Source organism: Nasonia vitripennis (genome assembly GCF_009193385.2).
Source record: "Nasonia vitripennis strain AsymCx chromosome 1 unlocalized genomic scaffold, Nvit_psr_1.1 chr1_random0004, whole genome shotgun sequence".
Lineage (NCBI taxonomy): Eukaryota > Metazoa > Arthropoda > Insecta > Hymenoptera > Pteromalidae > Nasonia > Nasonia vitripennis.
The window spans coordinates 560,308-583,356 of record NW_022279590.1 but is presented as its reverse complement, the minus strand read 5'-3'; the positions used below and the strand labels follow the sequence as shown (position 1 = coordinate 583,356).

General features: G+C 34.9%; 1 protein-coding gene across 36 annotated transcripts in view; it reads left to right on the top strand.

Moving 5' to 3' along the window:
* The window catches only part of LOC100113758 (AP-3 complex subunit mu-1), an 835,720-nt gene that overhangs the window by 547,671 nt on the left and 265,000 nt on the right, over nt 1-23,049 (top strand). For 6 of the 36 annotated variants that reach the window (XM_032601279.1, XM_031933691.2, XM_032601284.1 and 3 more), the window contains 3 exons: nt 9,768-10,032; nt 10,141-10,320; nt 10,404-10,651. The exons of 29 other annotated variants lie outside the window; for them this stretch is intronic. In XM_032601279.1, the coding sequence (XP_032457170.1) occupies nt 10,617-10,651 (35 nt within the window). In that variant the 5' untranslated portion in view covers nt 9,768-10,032; nt 10,141-10,320; nt 10,404-10,616. Of the gene's footprint in view, nt 1-9,767; nt 10,033-10,140; nt 10,321-10,403; nt 10,652-12,123; nt 12,165-23,049 lie in introns of those variants that run through there. One more of the 36 variants, XM_031933676.1, reaches the window with a different exon arrangement.

Genomic DNA, 23,049 nt, shown 5'->3' with positions numbered 1-23,049 from the left:
ATTTTTACCCTCACCCAACAGTTATTGACAGGTATTATTATTTTTTTTAGTTTTCTTCAGTTTACTGCAGATGGTACCAGATTTTAACAGTTTTCAACAGTTACGTTAATTTGATTCTGTTTTGTTATAAAAGAGAAATCATTAGAAATCCGAAGATAGATTAGGAAAAAACTAGTGAATGTACAAGATAACAATCATGAAATAAAGAATACAGTTTTAAACTATGAAAAAACTTTTGTCTTCACCTGGGAGAGAGAGAGAGAGAGAGAGAGAGAGAGAGAGAGAGAGAGAGAGAGAGAGAGAGAGAGAGAGAGAGAGAGAGAGAGAGAGAGAGAGAGAGAGAGAGAGAGAGAGAGAGAGAGAGAGAGAGAGAGAGAGAGATTACAACACTGATTTAACTCTTAAAAACAGATTATAAAATTATACTGATTTCACTGCGCATTACACAATAGATATCTGTAAACATAATGAACACAGAACAAAGGAAAACCAGTCGTAGATCTTATGCGATAGTAAATCTTCATCCAGACAGCATCTTGCAAAAAGAATGTATCAGCACATCAATAGAATCAGCAGGAGCAGCAGCCGCAGGAGTAGTCCAAAAAACAAAGGATAACCTTTAAGCAAAAACTCAAGTTTCTTGAATACTCGTCTTCATGTCTTCATGTTTCTCATCTACATGTCTTCTTATACTGCAGCACTCCTTGATGGACTGACACTCACACATCGCATCGTCGGTGCATTTCCGAGTGCATCACTTTTGAATGCTTTTTGCACTGTCTTACAAAGCAAGAACCGCGAGCGAGATCGTGGTAAGCAGAGGTTCCTTGAAAACACATACAGGCACCATAGCAGCACTTCTGTTCTGATTTTTTAACTACTTTTATATAACACTGTTACATTGCATCGTTGTTGCCGTTTTTCACTATGCACTCACTTATAATATCGCCGAAAAACATTGTGGTTAGCAGAGGCCGGAAGGCTGCTTCAAAACATCAACACACACGGCAGACGGTTGCGTGGGCATTTTGTTAACCGGTCGCCAGATCGATGCGTACAATGTATGCGCAGTGTTAATATTATTTAAAATATTATTTAAAAAAGTTGTCTAAGTATTAACATAAAATTTGTTACTTTTTAAAGTGTTCAAACAATTTTTGTTAATTATTTTCAGAAAACTTTTTTAAATAATATTTTTTTGTAAAACCCAACACTCATCTAGAAACTATATGTGTTTTAAGCATATCTATCAGTATAAAAGTGCCCTTCGAAGTCCAAATCTCAAGTCAGTCTGCGGTAGCTGAAGAATGGAAATTCTGAATTTTGGACTTCGAAGAAATGTCATACCTGGTAATACGGCACATATAAACATGGTTTTATGTTTCTCACATTATAACTGAATATATTTAATAGTTTATACATCATTTGGTAGTCATGAAATGTTACTAGGTTATAAGTGTCAAATTTGTATTTAAAACCACTTATTAGCCATTATATCATGTTTGTTTTCTACATAACTTCTAGTAGAAGGGCAGGCCCATTCTAAAACTTTACAGTGTAACGGTTGCCAGTGCAATTAACGCACGTTGAGCACGTTACGACGTCTCTCCGGGACAGAATCAACATTCTGTATAATACTTCTGTTGTTACAGCTAATAAAGGCGCAGCATGTGAGAGAGTAAGAGAGACAGAGAGAGAATAAGCATCGAGAGAGATTTAAATTCAGCAACGTACAATGTTGCCACCTGCTCGCACACTGCTGTTAAGAGTTGACAACAGTGTGTCAGAGGGCATAGGTAAATCTGTGCTCGCGCTAGCGAGCCATTCCGAGTCTGTCTTCGCTCCGCTCCGTTTCGCGAATAGATACTCTGCGATTGCGATTATTGTGTGCGAGGGTTGCGAGGTCAACCGAACCGAGGACAATCCGTCCGAGACCATCTTCGCGTGGGTTAGAACGGCCGTGCCGGCCACGTACATCTGTAAGTACTAGTTCTTATCAACTCTCGCTTACTCGGGCGACTTTAAGCCTCCTTTCTTTCTCACCTCGACTACATGCTGGTAGCTGACATGCGCCCGTCTGGCGCGCTTGTGTAAGCCAAGCACCAATAAACAGTTAGTCTAAGTTTTACAATAATCCGTGAGTGTTCATTGACTTTTCCTCCTTTTGAATCTACGTCCTGAGTACTACTATCACCGCCGCGTGTTCATACGTCTTTACGTCCGTGCGCAAATAGATTATAGTCGGTAGAATCTAGTGCCTTCTGCACAGCCGACGGAAACGGTGAATAGTAGCATAAACAACAAACAACTTAAAATAATAATGACGGCCGAGCTACCGTCATAAATGGCGCCCAACTACAGTGGCAATTGAAGTAAAAAGTACGCGAATTATACAAATTACGAATTGTAAAATAAATCCGTGCGGCGAAAATTCAAATACTCACGTGAGTTTATCACGCAGAGCAGCGTAAAGCCAAACGGCCGAGCGGTATACTTATGTATAGAGCGAAGACGGCCGATCGCGCGGTATTGTTTACATCCGCGCGCGGCAAGCAACTATATAAGACTCGTGAATCGTAGTGGTATGTGTGCGAATGAGACGGACCGCAGAAAACTTGATGTATATGTCCGTTTTCATCAGAATTGAACTGTGCTTTTTTTTGAGCGTATACGGTTAATTAAGGATCGCACACGACCGTCCGTAATTTGAGATCGTAAATGTTTAAATTTAGTGTTTAGCAACTTAAAATTATCTGCGCATGATTTTTGCGATTACATACGCTCAAAGATTTGATCGTTAAAGCTTGTATTTTCGAGATGATTGTTACACATAAATTTTATGTCTAATGCCACGAAAATTCACACTTATACAGTAATGTAATTTCTATTTTCGGTCGTGCTGTTAGTGTTATTTTCGTTTTAGCCGTCGAATTAAACGTTCGATCGAACGTATAGCTAGTACTATAATAAATCACGCATAGCTAAGTAAGCGTAGTTGTAGTCTCAACTGAGCTTAGTACGTCTCCTAAGCTGCTTACTAGTTTTCTTTTGCTTTTACGAATATTCGTGATGATATGCAATTTTTGGACGATTTTCTGTAGGACATAAATAGCTAGTCGGCAGCGAAAATAATTTCTTTGTCGAAATACAAGCGATTGAACATTTTTGCTTCTGAATAAATCTTGTATATAAATTCGAGATTCAAGTACTGTTGTAATAATTTTATTGAGTTGCTCGTTCACATCCGAGGTTGCGGTAAACACGGATCTTAAATACTGAGTAAATTAGGTGTTATTATTGTAACGAAGAGAATAGATTAGAGTATTCCAATTGTAAATATTATCAACACAATCGTGTGAAGCGGCGAATTTGATAGACAGCCGTATACAATAACAGAATAGTCCGATATAGCTCTATCTAATGCGATCTAGCGGTAAACAATAGTCAGCAAAATCGGAAGTTTCTTGCTATCAACAGACTGCTATTCACGAATCATTGAAAATTTAGTTTTTGCGTTGTTGCCAAATTTTTTGTGTACACATCCGTTCGGATATAAGGCTTAAATAAACAGATTTTAATTTGGAAAGTACTTTTTCGGAATTCGGTCGTGTTAGTATGGATAACTGCATGGCTGAGTAAATTGTAAATCATAATTGCAATGATAATTTAAAAATAATCTTTGTTGTTTTTTTTAACAAGATCACATTGTCATATCTGATCAGCACAGCTGATTACTCAATAATTAAATAATTTGAGGACACGTACCTTAGAGTATTTTTGTTTATTTAAAAGAGTAGTTTTTTTGTGGTTCGCTAAATTCAGTCAAATTGACAGCTCACTGAAAAACTGGTAATTGGAAACTCAATTCTTTCTACATTATTATATTCTTCACCTTCGCGTATTAACTAAGTAATTACGGAAAATGAGTTTAAAATCTAGTAGGTCGTCACAAACAGGTGTAACATTATCACCAGATAGGGAAGAAGACTGGACTGATACAGACAGCGTACCATCAACGGAGATGATGTCTGAAGATTCGACGTCCGTTTCACCGGATAGATGTGTTTTAGGCGAGGGGGGATCCTCCGACTTAATTGCATCGTCCGATAGTAAAACACATCTGACAGCCTACAGAACTCGATCGGATGCTCTGAGGGAGTTAATCTCAACTCAGGACGAGACGACACTGTCAAAATCTCTCGACTACCTTAATTTAAAAACAACAGGTTCCAGAGAGGAGAAAGTCCAGCGAGCAGTTTATTACCTCGCAGGCGATTATAGGCCAACGGACTTCACAGCTGTAACTATGCTGGACCATTCTTACGACGAAGGGAAATTTCGTCAAGCACGTCGTACGACGTACTTGAACGGTATCGCTCCGATGATTCAGAGAATCAGCGATCGACAGAGAATTAATACAAGATACACATCCGATTCCTGTATACCGAGTCTTAGTCGTGTACAAGAATTACCACGCTTGGAGGAACCCGTGGAAGCTAAGGTTGGGAAGCAGAGGAAGTCATCAGCAAGTCATGCTAGAGTACCAACGAAACCATTATTGAATTCTTCTACACAAGGGTCGAAGGAAGAGTTGGATAATCCTTGCACCCCCAACCATCATAATTCATTTTGTGAAAATACAACAGTGGCAAATTCGCACAACAGGCTCAACTGTCATTGGGACGAACAACAATCTGTGAATACGTCCGACCTTACGAAGAAGTGTACTTCCATAGAGAACTTGTTTAACTTGAACTATGGCTCAGTTATGGACGATCAAGAATCAGTGACAGCGTCCGACGGTTCAAAGAAGTCAACTTCTGAAATGAATCAGTCTAACTCGGCAGACGATTCATCACTTTCAGAACACAGGCTATTGCAAGGGCAATCCACGCTGCAATGTAGTTGCCAAGCAGCCGGAAAAATATCGTGTTCTGATACGCCATGTGAGAGCAGTGCAACGCTTGCGGTGCTCACACAGAAGATTGAGTTACTCACGGATTTAGTGAAGTCACTCATAAATTCGGGCGGATGTTTAACCTGTAAGTCCCGGGACGACAAGAGTAACTGCACGAGGTCCAAGCGTGCTAAAAAGCGTCGTCGGAATAATTGTGACAAGGAATCGCGCGTCTTTGCTAAGATTAACAGCACGAGTGCAACTTCCCGTTCGGCCAAACGGAAGGAAATTAGTCACAATGTTCACCAGCAGCAGGCTAGTTCTAGCAACAAGTGTGACAATAAACGTCGACCGAAAGTTAGTCTCGATCGAGACAAACAGCATGCAAGTCAACAAGGTCACAACGGCTGCACTTCTGCAACTCTTCGCAGAAATCCTTCACCCGGAAGTAAGCTGGATCACAAGGTGAGACCCGCATCAAGTGTCTCTGATACCGGTAGTGTTGACACCAGTCGAAAATCTTGCTCACAGACGTGTGAACGAGAAAAATATACGCCAAATCGATCGTTTCGTAATGCGCGTGTGGAGAATGAACGTGCGAATCTAGGGATTCGGAAAGCACCGACTTCTCAACCTTTCAAAGGGAGCCGTTGGAACTGTGATGTCGTAGGGCATCGCGCTCGCGTTTGTCCGGAGCCGCATATCCTCAAATGCCATAAATGCAAGCTGGCGGGATATAAGCGGACGAACTGCCCAAGGTGTCTGCAGCACGGGGAGTTTTATTCATCGATGTCCGTTTGTGAGTCTTCGAGCTCTGAATTCAGGAGCTGTGGACCTAATTCACCCACGAAGCAACAAGCACAAACACCACAGCACCGAGGCTGTAAAGAATACTTTGAATTCAAAGCCAAAACCCAGACATCAGCTGATACGCTCGACTCTAGGGCAACAGCGGAGACGAATGATGGCGCAGCAGAAAATGTTCTTTCTGCTAGCACGATTTTCGTGCGAGTCTAAAGTTATTAGACAAAAAGTTATTTGCAACCATTTTCATCCAACGGATAATAGTCGCATGTTATTATGCTTAGATTGTTATCGCTTGTTCACGGAATTGGAACAGCTGGAGGAGGGAAGATCCTCTGATAACGAAATTGGTTATATTGTACAGATAATCCGATCCGAGATGGCAGAATTTACGTCCGAGGAAGATTCACATCTGTTAAAACTCAGTCCAACATCAAGGCAAGCCACCCATCCGCTTTTAGGAAGTGGTTAGCCGGCCGTGCCAACGACTCCACAACTGAAGAAAGAAGATCAAGGAAAATGCGTTTATTCCACTGTAGCGATCATATAGCTCTCGAGCGCGAGACGTTTGAAAAATTAGTTGTAGGACTATTTTTAGAATAGCAATAGTATTCGAGCGACCGTAGCATGATGCGTGCGAACGAATGGTACTCAGGTTAGTAGTCTGCAAACGACGTGGAATAATACGGCAGGTTACAGTAACCCAAAAATTAAAATCGCTGTACTTAAACTCGCTGGTGATACCAGATAGGCATCAGTACATTGTACCGAGGAAAATGCTTCTAAGCAGTGTTCTCGACAGTGGGGCACGAAAGTAAATTTTAAGGGACTCTACTCGAACCGCTAGCGTCCGTAATTATTATCAATACGTCCGCGAACTATGAGGAGGGTTACGACCAGTTTCGTACGTCAAATGCACATGGTTGTCGAGATACGAAAGGCATTTATTATTCTCATCGTTTTATAAAACCGTTCGAAGCTTCTCGTGAGTTAATCTAACCGTCGGACACAACAAATGGCAGATATTGTCGCAATTCTTTTCATGGTATGAAATTTATGTTAGACCGTTTAGGATGATGCATGTACGTCCGGTTGAAAAGTGACAAAACCCGTCCATACGTATTCGATCGAGTTAGTCAACCACCGACTGAATAATGAGAAACTTGCTTTGACAAATGTAAAACGGGTTATTTGTTCCAGAAGTTAATCTCTCCGTTCCTTTTCGTTTTGCGTTCGACGTTAGGCATAAGTCTGCCGACATTAGTCTGTATACAAATTCGGTAACGGCCGTGAATGACGTTGTAACAAGCTATAGCTACCCCTCTAACTTGATATACTTTTGTTTGATTCCATATTCTTTTCTTTTCTTATCATCTTTATTTCTTTTTGATTAAATAAAAATAGAATTGTCCTGGATCGCCCGGATAGACGTAGTGGATAAGAGCTGGTACACCTGACCGGCCAGTGCAATTAACGCACGTTGAGCACGTTACGGCGTCTCTCCGGGACAGAATCAACATTCTGTATAATACTTCTGTTGTTACAGCTAATAAAGGCGCAGCATGTGAGAGAGTAAGAGAGACAGAAAGAGAATAAGCATCGAGAGAGATTTAAATTCAGCAACTTACAATGTTGCCACCTGCTCGCACACTGCTGTTAAGAGTTGACAACAGTGTGTCAGAGGGCATAGGTAAATCTGTGCTCGCGCTAGCGAGCCATTCCGAGCCTGTCTTCGTTTCGCGAATAGACGCTTCCGTCATAACAGCTACTTTTTTACTATAAAAAGTATCTGAATAGTTTTAGTTAAAAATGCATCCCTTATGAGCTACAAATCACTGCAAATAGGCAAAAAATACAAAAATTGTTTGTAATCCCAACTTTGACCAACTATAACTTAGAGCCAAGTAAAGGAATCGCGCAGAAAATTTTTTTTGGAAATAAGGTACAAAATGTAAAATATATGTATACAGTTTAAGCAAAAATTAAAATTTTCATCTATGATTTCACTTATTCATTTATTTATATATATATATATATATATATATATATATATATATATATATATATATATATATATATATATGTGTGTGTGTGTGTGTGTGTGTGTGTGTGTGTGCGTGCGCGCGTGCGTGCGTGTGTGTGTGTTTATACCTACATATACATCTTTATTCAATAATATGAAACTCTAACAAAAATTAACTTTCGAAAAAGTAAAAGATTTGGCGAGTTTGATATATTCCGCAACGAAATCACAGATAGAAAAGAACTGAGATCAATCAAACAATGTCAAGTTTATTATATTTAATCGTAATAAAGCGAGGAACAACTCTCAAGATAATTACTACGTAACTTGCCATGCCCGTTTCATTTTGTTTATTGGAGAACAACTAAAATTTCCTTTTTATGTATTAGAACATCATGCAAACACCATAAGTACAATAAAACGGGCATGGCAAGTTACGTAGTAATTATCTTGAGAGTTGTTCCTCGCTTTATTACGATTAAATATAATAAACTTGACTTTGTTTGATTGATCTCAGTTCTTTTCTATCTGTGATTTCGTTGCAAAATATATTAAACTCTCCTAACCTTTTACTTTTCTAAAAGTTAATTTTTTTAGAGATTTCAATCCTTTTTAGTAAATTTTTTCCAGTATTTCATATTCGACGTCGTAAAAATAAAATACAAGTATCTTTAGCATCTTTCGACCACAGCCTTTTTTGTAACATATTCATCACTAATATGAAATCACTGATTGTTCTGATATACACCACCCTCGAATTATTTCTACACCTAGACAAGCGCACCACCCAGACCTCGTTATTGGCCAACCCTGTACACCTGGACATCGCCCTTGAATAATTTTTACACCTAGACACCAAAAACCACGAAGCGCACCACCTAGACCTCGTCATCAGCCACTCTGTACACCTGGACACCGCGTTCAAATATTTTTTACACCTAGACATCAAAAACCACGAAGCGCGCCACCTAGACCTCGTCTTCGGCCACCCTGTACACCTAGACACCGCCCTTGAATGATTTGTATACCTAGACACCAAAAATCATGGAGCGCACCACCTAGACGTCGTCATCAGCCACCCTGTACACCTAGACACCGCCCTCGAATGGTGTGTTTACCTAGACAAAAAATCACGGAGTTCGCCACCTAGACCTCAAAAACATAACCTTAAATTCAAGCAGAGAATGTCAACACATTTACTCTACGGGAAAGCGATACCCTACTGTATTACACATAATAGCTTACTGTGGGAAAGCGATGCCCATCTGTATTACACATGATAGCTTGTGCGGCCAACTTCACGCTTCTACCACTTTTCAGCTAGAAAGCCAACTTCACGGTCCTACTACACTGGAGAAAAATGTAGAGAAACTGTTTCGAGCATTCGCGATTTATACACTTGTTTATTATTAAAACATACGGCTTGTTTACAAAAATTTTCGTTGGAAATCATAGTTCAGCTTAGAAAAGATACTAATAAGCCAAACAAACTTACGAATAGTAACGATAAGTAATTTTTTCTGTATCATGAAAAATCCGAACATCAATATATAGAAGTAAATAGTGTCACAGGCGCCGCGGCTCCGTCTGCTTCTCAAACTCGCCTTCGTGGCGCTAGCGCGCCACTTGATACAGCAAAATTTTGATGAAAGAAGAAATAATTCTATTAATCAAATATATTTAGTCCTAGTACACGTATTGACGTGATGTAGATGTGGCCTTGTCGGCTTTGTCGTCGATGGTATCTTCTGAAATCAAAACGATTATTTTTCTACAGACTGTACAGCAATACATCGATTTTATATTACTATTATTATTCTAACGATAAATACCTGGATATGCATACTTCTTTACAACTTGGAGTAGTTTTATCCTGTACTCGAGCCTCTTTACTGGATGCAAAATCATCATGAATGGCGTTAGAGTTTCAAAGAACTGCTTATCTCCACTGTTATCGAAACTGACTTAAGTCGCTACTGCATCAAATAAACTTTACTTGCCACTGTCACCCATTTTTCACTAATAAGATTAAAACGATTTCAGGTTTCTGAAGACAATAAGTGCGCGAACCCGGCGTAAGACGTAGCGGTCCTCTCGCGTGTTACTGCTTGTTCTATCTGTCAACCTATAGCATTACATGTGCAAGGCGCTAACCATACTTCTGTTGCCGATCACGTGACCGTAAAAACCTCGCTCTTGCTTTGAGAGTCACTGCAACGATAGTCAGTAAATAAAAGTGGATCGTTCCGAAGCTCCCCAAAAGTTGCCAAGTAACGTGGAACTCCAGTTCGTCCTGCCTTACAACTTTGTAAGTTGTTTCCCGTCATTGTTGATACGTTCTTTGTTGAGTCCAAGAAATCCTTATTCTCTAAGAAACTGTGAAAAACATTCTGTTACATCCATGGCAATTTTTTAGGTCGTTTATTTGGCATAAATATTTCCGACTTTTGGGATAATGAGAAAGAGGAGAAGTTAATCTCTCTCATTTTTAAACAACCGGCATTATGAGATGAAACACATAGCCAATGGATGAACAGTCATTACGAGACGGGGGGGATACAGTGGGACGAAATAGCAAAAATGATGGGTATATCGCGTAAGTATATTTTATTGTCACAAATTGAATATTCTATTTGAATTTAGATTGCATCTACAAGTATACTTTTTTCTCTTTTATAGATGAAGAGAAAGCGATAATGAAATGGAATAGTCTGTATTCAAAATATTTAACAGAAACCGCTAAACTAAAAAGTTTGCGGTCAGGTGCTGGGGCTGACAAAGTTGTAGAGAGGCCACACTTTGAGTCCTTGCGATTTTGCTAGCAATGTTTAATTGATATTTTTCAGATAACAAAATTTGTTGCTAAGTATATTTAATTCATATTTTCTAGAAATGTCTCTCGATCAATCCGAGGCGGCATGTTTAAGGTACATTTTAAGCCCGGATAGAAAGCCGTGGCAAGTGACTAAAAACACTTATTTATATAGTGAAATGTCATGAATTTTGGTCAATGGTTTACAATGTATATACATGTTTTTTTTTTCGATAAAAATGGTGTATATTTTATATACTTTCGATAGAATTTGTTTTTCAAATTACATCAAATAAAAAATTTTCGGTGAGAAGAATATCTTTTAGTTTTTTTGCTGGATTTTACCCAGGCTTGACCTCTTAATAACGTCAAGCTGATATTATTGAAGAATTAATACGTATTCAAAATTGATTTTTCCGTGAAATTTCGGGTGACAAAGCTTTGTATGTAATATCATATTATATTGAATTTTTTATTTGGCTTTAGAAACAATTTTCCAAATGCATACTACAACTGGTAAGATAGATTTTTTTATTACACACACCTACATAACGTCATTTAAAAAATCACATTGTAACTAAATAAATCTGGATTGATTTTCGTGAACATGATGCGATACATTTTTTATGTATTTTTATTATATTTTATTAGTTTTTATGGAGTTCTTGCGTGCTATTACAAACATTTTACAGATCATGTTCAACGAGTCATAGACGAGTCTATATAACGCACTAATAGACATTTCTTATAAAACGCATTTAGAAAGTGACAACTAAAACAATCCAGCGCTAACGATCGTGTACCATGACCGATTATTAGTGTGACTCACTAGCGATATAAGAAAGAGATGGATCGACATGTCAAATAATGCTCGTTGTGCGAGAGGGTGCGACTCACGTGAGATGTTTTTTTCTGTTATTTAATAAAAGGGAGGTGAAGATTTATATTATTTATATAGGATCTTTGATCATTGGCTCAGATGGTCACGAACACAAAGCACGAAGAGAGAGAGAGGGAGAGAGAAACTATATTTATTATGTGTGTGTGTGTGCTTTTATGTTGACTCGAAAACTATAGGACCATATTTGATTTTTTTTTAGTATTTGAATTACAAGATCTAGTAAGACCGTAGTGTATAAATATAAAGGTAATTCGACTGATCACAAATCAGGATTCGTGGTCTTGATAGCCCATTTTGTCTGTAGCATTAATTTGTTTTTTTCTGTTATTTTAGGTATGTACGCAGCCTTCTAACGAAACAATCAAAGGTGCCCGTGATCATTAAAGCGTTATATTATGTATCATTACAGTCAGTTATATTTAACTGCTATTTTAAAATATAGTGTTTTTAAAATTTGTTTTCGCTGATTTTGAAAGCACGACACTATAATATCGCATTCACATAGTTTTATAATGCCTTGTGTTTTCACGAATATATAAATATAAATTTCAAACTTCATTATCACACATTAGAATTATTATTTAATCATGGCAATATGAATTATTAAATTTTTGTAAAAATGAGGTCTAACAGTCCAAAAAATTACAAGGATAATAATTATCAGGTACTTTGACATATTAATGTATAGTATATATACATACATGCTACGTGCAGTGTTAAATTCAAGGTAAGATTTTTTATAATATTCAAGACTCGTATAATATGCGATGTTTATATCGTAAAAAAGAAGTAGAAGATAACAATATAATTTAAAAAGATCAGAGGATATCGAGTATGTGTATATATAGTTTTAAAAGAAATCTTAATTCCATACGAGTCGTTTATCAATATATCTACCTATATTATATAGTTCTAAGTGTGATTTGAGGCCAAAGGTCCTTCCCCCTCCATTCCCCTCCACTGGCCCCTTCACTGGCCCTTCCACTTTTTAACGTGAAATCATTACAAAATTTACGTTATTTTGAAGGGTCGATTCCCCTCTACCCCCTCCACATCTCCTCCATCGGCCCCTCCACTGGCTCCTCTACCTCATTTTATATTAACCTCTCATCAGCCTCTGTCAGCACGGTGAAGTCCGAAAACGACTTGCGAATATTGCAATAAAAAAAAATTAAAAACTATATGCGTTACGAAAAACGATAAATTCAGATTTTCTTTGATCTACGTTGATCTACTGTATGCATTGCATAATCTATACTATAATATGTTTTTGACTCACCATGTAATAATTTTAAAACTCTATCATTTAAGTTTTTGATGTCTTCATTGTGAGGAGCTAATATTACACTATTAATAGAAGCTTCCAAATTAATATTTTTGTAAATTTCTTTACAAACATTAGTAGTTTTTTAATTTTGGGGTGTTTCAAATGTATTGATTTTGCCTTCTCTTACTTCTAGTAAAAAAGAGGAAAATTCTATGTTGTTTAAACGTATATTTTTATTGAGTTTTAATATTTTAAAAATTTAATTTGCCTGCAAGGAATATCGTTACTACATATATCTCTTAAGGTACGATCAATAATTTCTAAAGCTTTTTTATGTATCATTGAAGCTTCATCCCAAATTATTAAATCTGCCTCTCTCAATATTTTTTGTCGGACTCTAATTTTAAAAAAGCACTATCTATTTTATTTAAGTTCAAAGGTAATCTAAAAGTTCGATGACTTGATAAACCTTTCGGTAATAAAATAGATGCGATTCCAGTCCATGCCATTGACAAAACTTTTTTGATTAATGACATATAATAATAAATTAATGTTTTATATAAAAATGTTTTTCCTGAACCTCCGGGACCATCAATAAAGTAAATTTTGTCTTTATTGCCAATTAACTCTTCAAAAATTAACTGTTGATCATTATCCCGCAAAAAAATCGCTGACACGCTGGCTTAGTATCGGCACGCAAGACTGGCGTGACGACATTGGCCCGGTGCCGGACCAGTACTGCATCTATATTTGCATAATTTTCAAAAAATGATCAGTACCGCTACGACGCTAGGCTGATGCTGGCACACTCGCAGAAAGTTTCTAAGTACTTATGTCTCGTCCGGCTCGCGGTCCGGTCGAACGGTTTTTAGAGATTTTCATCCATAAGCCCGCGGGCTTTCAGCCATACGGCGCCGATGCCCTTTTGGGCGTTTCAGTATATGTAAGGCGATGAATAAATCATTTCCTACAATACTGGCACAATGCTGGTCTAGTATCAGCAGAAAGTTTAGGAAACTTTTATTTATTTTTTTCGACTTTTTAGGACTTGGCCTTAGCATTGTTTAGTACTGGCCCGACGTCGGGATAACACTGGACCGAGGTTGGCTGATAATTGGCCTAATACTGGCACAAATATAAGTATATAAAACCCACCAAAATATTACGACCGACCCAACTTTGTCTAAGTATTCTGTGCAAGTATTCGTTCAGAATACTTTTGCAAAGTACTTAACTGAAGTTGAATCGGTCGTAATTTTTATTTTATTATTTATATTATTGGATATTTTATTTAAGTATTTTATTCTTTTTGTTTATACCAGCACTGGGCCGACCGTCAACCAAGCTCGGCCCAATGTTGACCCATTAGTTTTAGCCATACTTAAACCAGTATTGGCTTGGCGTTATCATTCCGACGTCGGGACAGTGCTGGGCCGATGTTAATGCCAACACTGTGCCGACGTCGGCATATCGGCGTCAGTACCGGGCCGACGTCGGGCCGGACGTAAATTTTTTCGCGGGATTTGATTGATTGAACATACATTTAAAGGTATCAGCACTAAGTAAAATGATCTGTAGATGTTGCATTATCTTCATTAGTCATATTTGGTTCTGGTAAACTGAAATCTTTGCGAGATCTTTCTTCGTTCCATAATTTTATTTGAATACGAGATAGAATATTATTTTCTTTATTTGTTTTAAAATATTCTGTAAAATAATTTTTAAATTTATTCCGGATTGTATTAGCATGTATGTTTTCGGCTAAAATAAACCATGCAAAAAAATTTCGTGATTGAAATGGTAACATAATGTGACAAACTTCTTCAAAAATAATAAAAACATGTGATATAATTATGTTAAACATAATCACAACAAATCAAACATATCAAATAATTTACTTCCACCTCCTCCGTTCCCCACCCCCCTTTACCTTCCCTCCACTAAATAACGCAAAATTGTTTTAAGGGGGTTCATCTGATTTAGAAATAACAAACAGATTCGGGGGAAAAAATCCACACACGTAGATATGTCTAAATAAAAAGCTTTTGCAAATTTTTGAGTCATTTGGATACCTTTAAGACGAGATATTAATAAAAGTATTTTTTCCATTTTACATAAAGTCTTATGGAGAATCACATTTTCCCCGTTTTAATTTGCAAATAATTATAAATTAACAGACAATTATTGTCATCACAATTATCAAAGCAAATAATTATTTAATTAACAAACAGTTTCTGTTGCAAATTTTTGTATGAGAAAACTAATATTTGATGAATTCAAATTGCTTTTGAAAACGATTAATGGGTACATCTATGCATAATAATTAATTGGTCTAATAAAAAAGATGTGCACTTAACCTCAAAAACGGAGTAAAATGTCGTCTGTATTAAATTTTTTTGTCACATATAGAGTTCGATTTCTTTATCTAAAATCATTATTAGTTATAAATTAGTTTTTCATAAGTCCTAAATAAATTATGCCTCTTGTATCAAAAGGAAATAAGAATTTATAAAAATTATCCTCTGGTTAAATAGCGACGTACCAGATGAACCTCCTTAGAATTAACGTTATTTTAAGACTTGAAATCTCCTCCACCTACCCCTCCACTTCTCCTCCACTTAATAACGTTAAATTGTTTCAAAAATAATGTTATTTTGATCAAACTTTGCCCCTTCACTTACCTCCACCCCCCTCCACCTCCCTCTACTGCCCCTCCGCTGCCCTTCCACTAACCCCTCCACTTCCCTTCACTCCCCTCTACTCTATTTTTATACGTTTTTCGAGCTCCTGCACTTCCCATCCACTTCCTCTCTACTTGCCCCCACTTTTTCTCTTTGTCTATCTCTACTTTCTTTCTTTATTATTTATTCTAATATTGAATGTAAACTTCTGTCTCGGTTTATCAGACTTGAGACCGACATATATTTATTACGTTAATATTTCAAATATAATTAGTCATTAGTAGTTTAAAACAATAAATTAAGGTTTGAAAGATCACGGAAGTAACCTTTTTACAATTAGCAATGCCATCATGTCGTATGATAACAGGTACATTTTATAGTATATAATTAAACTTGCTCATACGCTTTTATCACATTGTATAAAGATAGGTACATCTTGGAGTATGTAATTTTATTTGCCAATACACTTTGAGAAGTAAAACATTTTAAGGTTTTTTTGTAAGACAGAAGAATGCAACAATTAGATGCATATTTATAACATTCTATGATTAGATGGAATTAAATTGGAAGGTATTGAATAAAACAAAGTGTAACGTTATGATTAAAGTTATATTAAAGCGTCTAATGGTTATTAACATCAAAAGTGTAAAGTTCAAAACCTCACTAAATTTGTAATCGATACATTGGTTTAAAGTTTAAAGTTTAAGATGACAGTTTTCTACACCACCCAAGAGTACTGTCAGAAGCACATTATATTAGAGTCATAATACAATATACTTCAGGCGCGTGGATTTTTTTTTTATTTTATTGTATCCGCGAGTCTTAGCGTACCTCGTGCGTACCACTTTGGGCCGATAAAGGCTTCAGCATCAAAGTGATCACCGGAACTTTAAGCTACTACCAGCTGTTAGCTATGTACCCGGTTGACCCAACGAACACTCGTGACGAGACGTACGACATGCCATCACATCAAAATCCAAGATGGCGTCGGGAGGCAAGTAGCCGCCCGATGCCGCTCTTAATAATAAGTACTTTAAATGTCATACAACCAATAAAGTAAGTGCAGTAGTATGCATAGTTTGTGGTGATTCCTATCACACGAGCGAATTTGTGTCAAATTATAACTCTGGAAGTCCTGTGAAATTCCTAAACAGCTCATTTGTAATCTGCCAGGAGAAGAAGTCAAACGTGAGATATTAAATGACATGGAACTCAGCAAGAAACAAGACGATGAAAACAACAGTACTATTGATGATTATAGTGAAAATGAAAAACTAAAAATCGAAAACAGTTTACTAAAAGAATTATACAAGGAACTACAAGGTAAAAATCAACTACTAAACGAATTACTAATTAAAGAAAAATAAAGAATCAATAACACTGATTTTAACAAAGTTAAATCATTCTCTGAGGCATTAACAAGTTCAATAAACAATAGCAAACCCAAACCCAAAAGAGTTCCTAAATTAGTTGTCAAGAAAATAAATAAAAATGACAACACTAACTTAGAAAATACAATTGTCAAATATTTAACCAAGGATAAATTCATACAAACTAAAAATGTCATTAATAAAAATAAAGATACCGTAATAATAAATTGCATGAACGAGGAAAGTATTAATTCACTCGAAAAAACTTTGATCAGAAAACCAACCGTGAAAGTGATTGATATAGACAAAGTTTATAATAATGATAGAGATTTTGAACAAGATATTAATCAAAGAAATTTCAGTGATTTTGATAAAAAGTGCAAAGTTTTACATATGTACGAAAACGTGAAATCTAAAACCATGTGTGCAATACTAGAAGTTACACCAGCGATTTATAAACATATAAAAGAAAACAAAAACAGATTATTCATTGGATATCAAAATTGTAGAGTTTTTGACATCATAAATACAAATCCATGCTACAAATGTGCTAGATTTGGTCATAGTGGCAAAAACTGTAGGAACCAAGCCACGTGTTACCAATGCGCGGGAGATGACCCAGCTGCTCAGTGCAATAGTGAAATAAATAAGTGTCCAAACTGTGAATTTAGCAATAAAAAATATAAGACAAATTACAACATCAATCATAGTGCCATAGATAGTGATAATTGTGAAGTTATAAAACATAAAATAAAAAAATTCATTGAAATAACAGACTATCCAATTCAGCCTACTCACCAAAGATTCTTCGGTAAAGTAGAGCGCACAAATGGTAACACGTACAAGAACAAGATTAGCAAGTGCTACATCAGCAGGGTCATTAACATCGCCCATACAAACAGTACCATCCAAGAATACTAAGAAAAGGTAATGGATATAGACTTTCAAAAGGATATCCTTAATCAAGAATACAATGTTGATAATATAAACATGTTAAATAGGCACTTGTTAAATGATAAAGAAATAATTTTGTGTATTAATATAAGAAGCTTAAATGCAAATTATAACAAAATACTTGTTTTTTTAAACAGCCTAGAAGTAAAACCGTGTATTATTGTTTGTACTGAAACTTGGAATCTTGAAAAATATGAAATTTTTAATATAAAAGGCTATAAAATGTACTACAATGATAGTAAAATAAATAAATCAGATGGAGTAGCTATATACATAAGTGAAAACATAATCGAAACAACAGAAATTATTCAAATAAACAATCTCAAGATTATCAACTCTACAATTACTTTAAAAAATAATAAAGAAATAATATTATCAACAATTTATAGATCGCATGATATGCACAAAACAGAATTTTTATTAAACATCAAAAACCTTATAAAACTTAACAAGAAACATAAAAATAACTTAATAATAGGAGATTTTAATTGCGATATTTTAAATCAAGATGTGGTAGGCCAGGAATTCTTACAAGTATTTCTAGAGAATGGGTATTACCCGGGAATAACCAGCATAACTAGACCATCGACTACTAATATAAATAAGGGCTCTTGCATAGATAATTTCTTTATTAAGCTAAGCAAGATAAAATACAAAACTTTCACACTCAGTGTCCCTTTCAATGATCATTATCCAATAATGATATCGCTAAAGGGCATTAAAAACAATTCTAGTCAAGAAGAACATAAAAAGATAAATTACAACAAGCTAAGGAAAGCTGCAGAAAGGGTAAATTGGTCAGACATCTTATTAATGTCAGATCCAAATCCGGCATTAAACGACCTAATTCTAAAAATCGAAACGTGCACAAAAAAGGCTGAATATAAAGTGCGAAAGAATAATCACAATAAAATGAAACCAAGAAAAGACTGGATAACGAAAGCAATAACGATATCGTGCAATAAAAAAGAGAAACTGTATAAAATATGGAAAAGTGATCCTAGTAATCTAACAAAAAAAGAAGCATATAATAATTATGTCAAAATACTTAATGGAATTATATACAAAGCAAAAGAAGAATTTGATAAAAACCAGATAGAAATGAATATGTGCAATCAAAGGAATTTGTGGAAAATTATTAATAATAAAATGGGTAAGAATCCTAAAAAATGCAATAACATTAATTATATTATAAATAACAACAACAAAATCACTGATGCAAATGAGATGGCCGAACATATGAACAACTTCTTTTGCGACATAGGTAAACAGTTACAAGGCAAAATAAATATGCCAAAGAATGAGAAAATAAAGATGCCAAGCATGAACAACAAAAGTATTTTTATACACCCAACAAACTATAAAGAAATACATGAAATAATTAATAATATGAAAAATAAAAATGGTGGAATTGATGGCATCAATACTCTGACTTTAATTTGTGATCCTCTGGTTCACATAATAAATCTGAGTTTGGAAAAGGCAATATGGCCAGGAGCTCTAAAAATTGCAGAAATTATTCCTTTACACAAAGCTAAAGAAAAATATCTACTAAACAATTACAGACCAATTTCGCTAATATCTAATATTGCAAAAATTTTCGAAAAATTGTTACACAAACGTATACTAAATTTCTTTAATGAATGTAGCTTGTTCTCAGATAAGCAATTTGGTTTTAGGAAAAACAGAAGTACTAAAGATGCCCTCTCCCAAATAACAAATCAGATTTATAATCAACTTGACAAAAGCAGTCCTATCGCAATCACTTTCCTTGATCTTGCCAAGGCGTTTGATACGGTGGACCATCAAATTCTCCTTGACAAGCTATATAACTATGGAATTAGAGGAATCGGTCATGAACTTATAAAAAATTACCTAAGCAACAGAAAACAAAGGGTAAAAGTAAATAACAAAGTAAGCCATTTCAATACTCCAAGCATAGGTGTACCTCAAGGTACTATTCTTGGGCCATTACTCTTTATCATCTACATCAATGATTTACTAGTTACAATGCCAAACAACACAATTTTATCTTTTGCTGATGACACCGCAGTTATAACTGCAGGTAATGATTGGCAAGAGGTTGAAGCAAAAATGAATAACCGCCTTGACAATATAGCCAACTGGCTGGCATTAAATAAATTGTCACTTAATACAGAAAAAACTGTATACGTAGAATTTGGTAATACCGCTACTAGTATCCCAAAATATCTAAACATAAATATTCATGGTAAACAAATAAAACGAGTTGATGACGCTAAATATCTCGGCGTTATTTTCGACAGCAACATGAAATGGGATATTCATATTAACTACATATATAACAAAACTAAATATTAAACTTTTTTGTTTTACAAGCTTTCAAGAATGATGTCTACCGAGAATTTGAAAATGCTATATTATGCACTGTTTCATAGCATCACCTTTTATGGCATCATAGCCTGGGGTGGTGCATATACAAGCTTAATTGGATGTCTTCAAAGTCTACAGAACAAACTACTCAAAATAGTAAACAAGAATAAATACTTAGTTGATAATCAACCACTTAATTTGGAACAAACTTTCACATATGAATCACTGATGTACCATTATATAGAACTACAGGATAACTATTTAAATTCCGATAAACAATTAAGATTTTCTCTAATATTGTTTGCATTGCCAACAATAATAATACTTTGTTGATAGGGTAAATGTACTGCCAATCTTATTATAGCATGACTTTTGTCTTGTAATATTTTACTAAGTATGCGGTAGATTGCTTCAACAGGTCCGACATATCGAGCTTCTAGAAAATCTTGAATCTCATCGTGATTAATTAGTGTTTCTTCATTAAATTCACCAATTACAATATTAGCAGCATCATGACCTTTATAAATATATTTATATAAATATTTAACTGATCGGATACTTGTCACTACTTCTACGTTGATATGACAGTTGAACATCTCTAATAAAGTTGGGCAATATGGTACGACCCATGTATTGTTAACTACATTGCCATTATTTAGTTCGTATGTAATTCCAGTATTTCTTCTACGATAATTAGGATAACCGTTTTCATCCATGTTTGTCTCGTCTACAAAACGTTTAGGAAATTTTTTAGAACATTTTCCTTCCACCTTACACCAATTACCACAAGGACCATGTATCATGTTTTTCAAAACTATTTCTTGCAATGTTGGTTTTTGAGCATCAGGGATTTCGGCAAAAATAAATTTATCAACAATTTCAGGCGTGGTAATTTTAAAACCATGTGCTAAAGTAATTAATAAGTGCATGTGTGGTAGACCTCTTTTTTGAAATTCAATGACATATACATATGCTGCAACTTGTCCAAAAAAATTTTTTTTTATAATAAAGCCAAGCAAACGTTCTTTTTTTAAATGAAATACTCTGGCTACTATATCGGGTCTATCAGAAACTTGTTGATGAGGTAAAAGATTTTCTGTTATCTCTGACCACTTGGGGTTATATGTCATTGTAAGAAAAATATCAGGTTTACCCTTGCGATTAATTATGGCCATTGCATCTTGATAACACTGTTGCATGTGGCGGGGTGAACCGATGAATGTTGATGGAAGAATAATTGTTTTTCCAACTTGTCCATTCATATCATTAGCAGATCGTTGCATATAATCATGCAATCCTTCATATGTATCTGCCTTAATTTCTTTTTGGTGATTTTTGCAATACATAATTCTATCTTTTTCTATTTTAACATAAGAATCTACTACATATTGTTGAAACAATCTACGTATCATAATAAAAGGATTAAATTCGTCGGGTCTAATAGCTATTTTGTATCTTGTGTAAGCTAAACGTGTTACACGTCGAATATTACCATTATTATTTGTACTAATACGTTGTAAATTTTGATGCCATCCTTGAGTTCCGTAAGGATAAAATAGTGGATAAATCCATGGTTCCACATTAGGATCCATTATACTGACATACTGTAAAGTTTTAGTATTCTTGTTTCGAATAGTTACATAAGACTCTGGAATTTCGCCATCAGCCGTTGTAGAAAAAATAGCAGCAACTTCATTAGTTCGCTGAAAATTGTATCTTCGTCTATCAGTACCTGGCTTTAATGTAAATAATAATTGCAACTCTGGAACTGTTTCATTAGGATCTAATAAAGTTTGTTGATTATTTATTTCTTCTTTCATCATTTCATAAGATTTGGCAAATATATTATTTTCTCTTATAATTTTATCTAATATTTCTAACGTTTCATATTGAAGATCAGAATTTTGCTGCATTCTAAAATGTATAGCTTCTAGTGGATCAATAATGAAAAGTTGTCCATAAGAAGAACAGTCATTGTCTTGCGGATATAGGGCCGTATTAATCTGATAATATATTTGTCCTTGAATTTTGAAACAATACGGACCTCTGCGGGTTGAATTGAAATTGACTAAATTAGAATTGAAGGAAGCAAATGCCAATGAGTTATTGTAGACGCGAATATGTTGAAAAAAATCATTGGATTTAGCATGAGATGCGTTAAACAAATCAAGCAAATCTTTAGGAAATATAGGTGAAGGTTCTAATACAACTCCTCCATGACTACAACAATCGTGAAACGATAATCCTTTGTTCGAAACTGTTTCCGAGACAAAATGTTTAGCTTTACAATATATACATAGAGTATTCATTGGGCCTAAATAATCCTGAATGATATGTTGACAATTGTTTTGATGAACATCAGGTGCTACATCATTTCTACGTTCATCAATAATAGCGTCACGCGGAGCCTGTCGTCTGCGTCTTTGGTATTCAGCTCTTTTTTCTCGTACGCTGTTTCGATGTATTATTTCTTCTTCGACAGTACGAACAATTCGTTGACGAGGCATATTGTTATATGGTTCAATCAATAAGATAATAGTTAATAGCAAGATATACCGAGTAACTATATATATATATATATATATATATATATATATATATATATTATATATATATATATATATATATATATATATATATATATATATATATATATATAATATATATATATATATATATATATATATTATATATATATATATATATATATATATATATATATATATATATATATATATATATATATATATATATATATATTATATATATATATATATATATATATATATATATATTATATATATATATATATATATATTATATATATATATATATATATATATATATATATGTGTGTGTGTGTGTGTGTGTGTGTGTGTGTGTGTATATATATATATTATCTGAACTATTGTATGATAAATGCGAAAAACGAAAAAAATGTATTTATAAATAAAATGAATTAATTGATTAATAAATAATATAAAAATA